General features: G+C 48.5%; 1 protein-coding gene across 15 annotated transcripts in view; it reads left to right on the forward strand.

Moving 5' to 3' along the window:
- The window catches only part of RBM20 (RNA binding motif protein 20), a 155,771-nt gene that overhangs the window by 136,213 nt on the left and 13,833 nt on the right, over positions 1-5,725 (forward strand). For all 15 annotated transcript variants that reach the window (XR_003093852.1, XR_003093853.1, XM_025203187.1 and 12 more), the window contains 2 exons: positions 954-1,033; positions 3,735-4,404. Coding sequence is in view for 13 of the 15 variants with exons in the window: in XM_025203187.1 (XP_025058972.1) it covers positions 954-1,033; positions 3,735-4,404 (750 nt within the window). In the remaining 2 variants the exon portion in view is untranslated. The remainder of the gene's footprint in view (positions 1-953; positions 1,034-3,734; positions 4,405-5,725) is intronic.

A 5,725-nucleotide genomic window follows, 5' to 3' on the forward strand; every position in this document is an offset into this window, starting at 1 on the left:
TAGGGAAGAGGAAGATAAATCTGCTCAGGGTGAAGAGGGCCTCGAACACAAGTCTCAAATGCTCTTACCATGACACTGTTGGCCAAAAGGTGGGCATCACCACTGTGCTTTCTGCTGGCCGGTCGTTCGGTACATTCTGGTTCAAGTAGGCACATCCACCTGAGCGATCTGGAACTGGACATGGCTGAAGTGCCTCTCGTACAGCCCTTGGTCTCTGACACCTAAGCTCTGAGGAGCAGTGGGAGTTCAAATATCCCTCTCTGCCACTCATTTTCAATTGCTGGCAACAGGTGCTCAGCAATTGCTCGGCAGTGAGGTGCTGTGGGCCATTCTTAAGAGGCACATAAGTGTTCCTATTCTCTGTATAGGAAGCTTAGGCACTTAACCCTGTCAGTGTGTATCACATTTTGGGGCAAGGTGCCTAAAATTGCCAAAATTCCACTGTCAAATTTTCCTTGCATTTAGCTTTACTTGAAGCTCCTGTGTCTACAAACACTTTTGTAGGACCATATTCCTAAACGGGCTAACCAGTGAAATTAAATACCAGGGCCATCCATTCTTAGGACGCAAATGAATGCATGACATAGCAATCTAATCCCTGTATTGGAACATGTTTTCGGTTGCTTCCTCTTTCAAGCAGATTCCTAGAAAATATTCTATAGTGAATGTCTAGCAGAAAAGAGAGAGTCTTGTTTTCAAAACATAATATAATCCAAAACTAGTGTTGTATTATAACAGATCAGTCTTTTCTTCTTATGCAGTTTTAGTACATCAGTCACCATGGTATTGCACTATGTACTTCAGAAAAGTTTGGGAGGAGAACACGGAGTCGGAATATTATTTCACAAGCAGTGTACTAAAAGTGCAGGAAAATCACTTGAGAAAGGCTGCTACTTGTAAAACAGCTTGGAAATGCACTGGATTCTAAAGAGGCGATTTTTTGATTTACTTAGAAACCAGGGAGGAACGTAGCGGCAATCATCCAGGACATCCATTCTCAGAGGGAGAGGGATATGTTCCGTGAAGCAGACAGGTAATGTATCACCCCTCCTTGGTTCAGAAGGGAACTCGCAGAGCAATGAAAACCCAAATGCTGAACACTGAGCTGTTACCTCTTGAGTTTGGAACGATACTAGATGCTTGGGAAATGGAGCACTGGAATATTTGCTAACCTACTAGTCAAACAAGCAGTGCTTGTGTTCTTGCTTGGCTTCCTTCATATTCTTTTCTGTGTTTTGAAAGTTTCTTATATGCCACTTGCATGATTCAGTGAAAAATTACAAATGAACAATGTGTTAAAGCAGTGGTTCTCAACCTTTTTGGTACCAGGACCTGTTTGTAGACATCGATGGCCAGCAGCGTTCCCTGTAAGCTGTGTGGCGTGCATGGCCATGCAGGCACGCTCATGCCACACTGCCAGGCACGCCTGCATGGCTGCGCATGCCACACAGCTTAGAGGGAACGCTGCTGGCCAGTCCCTATTCAATAAATAGTTTAAATAGAAAACAGCCCCCTGGCCCTGCTGGTGCCCCTCACTGCCAACCCGTGATCCCAGCTTCCCAGTGGGACAGAGAGGGTGTGTGTGGGTAGGGGGCATGTGCCCCCCAGATTTGTGCACCCACAGTAGGCATGGGGCTGCAGCCTGGCTGTACTGACATGGAAAGGAGCTACCTCCATGGCCCAGCAGGCAGGACCCAGTGTGGGAAGGCAGAGTGGGGCAGTGAGACTCATTGCTGCCAGCACCACTGGGACCCCTACGCCAGCTGTGAGGAGTAACAGATGGGGGAGGCGGGGGGGCTGCGCTGCCCTTGCCTCCTTCCTCCACCAGCTGCTTACATGCTGGGCTGTGGCTCTACTCTGCTGCCATGGCCCAGCTGCCGCCACCACCACCACTGCTCCCCTCAGGCCACCCATGCTGCCCACCACTCCACTTCCCCTCTGGGGTAGAGCTGCTGCCTTAGGGGAGTAGTGATGGTGGTGACAGCTGGGCCATGGAGGCGGGGTAGAGGGCAAGTGCCTGGTGGCAGGAGGAGGCGAGGGCAGTGCAGCCCCACTGCCCTCCCACATTACTTCTCCTATTGCTAGTGGTAGTGGCAGCAGCAATCAGTCTCAGCACCCTGCTCTGTCCTCCTGCACTGGGTCCTGGCTGCTAGGCTGCAGAGGTGGCTTCTGCCCATGCCAGTCTGGCCAGGCTGCATCCTCATGATTGCTGTGGGTGCACAAATCTGGGCCTGTGCCCCCTTCACCCCTATCCCATAGACTTACCTGCAGGGAGCTGTGGGGGCTGCTCTCTACACTGCCTGGCTGCCACATAAATGTGCACGTGGCACCCCCTGCCTGATCACCCTCTTCGTGCTCCCCCCAGCCCCAAGCAGCCCCTTGCAGGCTGGAACTTTGCCAGCCTGCAAGGGGAACCTTCCATTTCCCACATTTTTCTCCTTTAAAAATGGAGTCTCCTTTAAAGTTTCTTTGCACCCCTTCCATATATTCTTGCAACCTATTTTTGGGTCATGACTCGTGGGTTGAGAAACACTGTGTTAAAGCACACAGCCTAACAAATAGGATGCAATTGGAAAGAGGGTGCTTGTTATAAATAAAATAAATGTTTTATTAATAATTATTTACTGAGCATTGATTACGTGCATGGCATCTGAGATGCAAACATCAAGACATTCCCCTACAACCTGAAGGTATGTCAGCACTGATGCTTAGTGTTATGCTTAGGTTGGCATCAGCCAGCCTTCCCTGCTACCATCAGGTCTTGTAGCTTGCACCAAAGCTTTCTACACTGTGCTTCTTACTTCTGGACTCAGTGGCACTGAGATGTATATCCCAGGTTTCCTTGCATGACAGAAAGCAGAACCCTTCAAGGAATCAGGTACAAATCAAATTTGTCTCTACTTACAGCCAGTCATGAAAGGAAGGGGAGTGTAGGATGACCAGAAGACACACACGCACACGCACACGCACACGCACACACACACACACACACACTGCAGAGAGGGATGAGCTAGGAGATGAGTGGCAGCAGAGATGACCTCATACCCAGGAGTTCAGCACAGCTTCCAGGATGAGGTTGGACTGCTCCCCCAGGGATGGTCTCAGAGGTTTATAATGTAGATGTGGCATGCGTGAGCTTGAAGAAACCCTTACGGTTGAACCTAACTACCAGTGAAAATAGATAGACAGTCTCGATGCGCTTAGAAGAGCCAGAGGAAGGAGCCACTTGAGATAAAAATGTATTTCAGTGCATTTCTCTTGTTTTTCTGGCTGTTTCCCATTACTTATATTTATGGGCCTTGCAGCTGAAGTGGAGGGATAGTCACAGAATTAAGGATCCTTAAAACTTGTAAATCCAAGGTAGATGTGCCACTTTTATCACCTCACTGATACCAGGGGTGCATGAACAAACAGTCTGTCAGCTCAGGGTGTTAAGTAAGTCACTGGCTTCAGAAAACAGGACCTTTTAATTATATTCTTTTAAGTACATTCCTTCCCGATAGATTCTGTGTGATGTGAAGGTCAGTGCAGTATTAATCATCACCTGCCGACACACACAAGCCTGCAGCGTATGTATAAATGACAGCCTGCACAAAATTAATCAGTGCAGTTTTAAAGTGGGGGGCTCCACCATGCAAGTACAGGAGTCACTGTGGCTTTTTCAAAATGGGCTACTGCCTTCCTGCAGTTCCTCCAGACAAACCTAGTTATTTGCTTATTGCCTTCTGCTGCAGGTATGGACCAGAGAGGCCACGATCTCGCAGCCCCATCAGCCACTCCCTGTCGCCAAGATCCCACACACCAAGCTTTACTTCCTGCAGCTCACCCCGCAGTCCGTTGGGCACTGTCAAGGCAGACTGGGGAAATGGAAGAGAGTCGTGGGATCAGTCCCCTTATTCCAGAAGAGAAGAAGAGAGAGAGACAGCACCCTGGAGAGAGAATGGAGAGGAGAAAAGGGACAGGACTGATGCATGGGTACATGAGAGAAAACATTATGCACGGCAGCTGGACAAGCTCGACTTGGATGAACGGACTGAAGGAGGCAGAGGGCACAGAGACAAATATTTAAGGGGTGGTTCGCCCAGCTACAAGAGCAGGGACGATGATTATTACAGAAAATCATCCAAGCCAAAATCTGATAGGCATCAGAAGCAGCTGCAGGATGCACCAGCAAAGCCTAAAAGAAAGGAAGATGCGAGATTGAAAGAGCGCAAGCATTCTCACTGTGAGGAACCAGTGAAGGAGGACATCTCTGAACAGAAGCCCAGCAAGGGGTCTGAGGGCTCCAGACACAAGCAAAGTGATAAGAATAAAACAAAGAAAGCTAACAAAGACCAAGAGGCGGCTCCTACTGCTGCTAATGAAAGCAGTGATGCAAAGGAAGCCAAAATGACTGAGGATGAGGTAAGGGGGAGCTTCTTCATCTAGAACAGGGCACGCTGCATAGTGCAAGTGAAAAGATTTAATGTTGGGGTAATGGATTTTTAGTGGGCTTGTAATGGCTGTGGAGCAGCGATCAGAAACTAGTCATTGTAGTTCCCTGTACTTGACTGTGATGCCAGTAATGCTCATAAGTAGCACAGTGCTTCATTTAATGACCTGGCAGGGACTAGTTGTCTTCTCTCAGCAGACAGCGACAAATCAGTCCGTCCATTAATTCACAGTTCTGAATGTCTAGGTGAACTCTGCTGGTAGCTGACATTGCAGTCTCTATTGGCTTGACCCTGCCTTGGTTGGAGTGAGGAAGGAGGGTTTTAGGGAACTCATAGTACTCCCTGGTTCACTGTCACTCCATCCAGTGCTCAAGGGAAGCCCCAACTTATGTCCCCGCTATGCTATGTCTCTTCCCACACTTGGCATGCCAGTTGATATGCTCCCTCCTTCCTTTTATAAGGTGGTGGGGATGACAGGCCCCAGAGGCTATCATTGCCTGAACAGAGAGTATTCTCCAGTGGCCCTCTCTGGCTGCTGTAAAGCCACTTTATGCAAGCTACATGAAGACTGTCTTTGATCATGTTCCTGTTGATGTGGTTCATCTTGTTCTCTTGTCATGTAGGGGAAGATCCGTACAAGTCTCTAGGGTCATATCTTCATGGTAATCTTACTGTTCCCTTAAGCATGTGATGCTGCTCTGCACAGACTGCCTTCAGGTCTAGAAGCAGTCTTGTCAGGTCAACCCACTAGGTCTGGGTAATGAGCTCAAGGGCAGGCCAACCATCTGTCACTCAGCAGTGCTAATTAAGGCACATGAAGAGCGTGGCAGATGCAACTATACTGCTTCGGTTTTGAGGGCAGGCTGTCGGGCTTGAGGGCACTGCTGCCACACATTGTGAGTTTGCTGTGTGGATGTGAGCTAACTGTGTTAAACGGTAAACCTTGTACAGGTTTTAAAGGTAAAGGGCACTGTTCTGGCCAAAGGGACTCCCTCCAGATCCAAAACCAGAAGTTCCATTCTTCCTACCTTTTTCTAAACACCACATCATTTTGTGGTCTTGTATTTCCAAAATATGAACTGTGCATTTCTGAGCCATTCCTCTAAAACAAACCTGTAGCAGGAACTCATTTTGCTGGTGCTGTGTGTACTGTTGAGTTGATTGGAAAACAGGAGAGGAGAGGTTGGAAACTTGTGAATTTCCTTTTTTCCAGACAACTCTTTTCTATCATTTCCATTTTTCATGCGCCCCCCCCCTCCCCCCCCCCCCAACTTTCAGGGGTTTTGTTAATG

Source organism: Alligator sinensis, unplaced genomic scaffold (assembly GCF_000455745.1).
Source record: "Alligator sinensis unplaced genomic scaffold, ASM45574v1 scaffold559_2, whole genome shotgun sequence".
Classification (NCBI taxonomy): domain Eukaryota; kingdom Metazoa; phylum Chordata; order Crocodylia; family Alligatoridae; genus Alligator; species Alligator sinensis.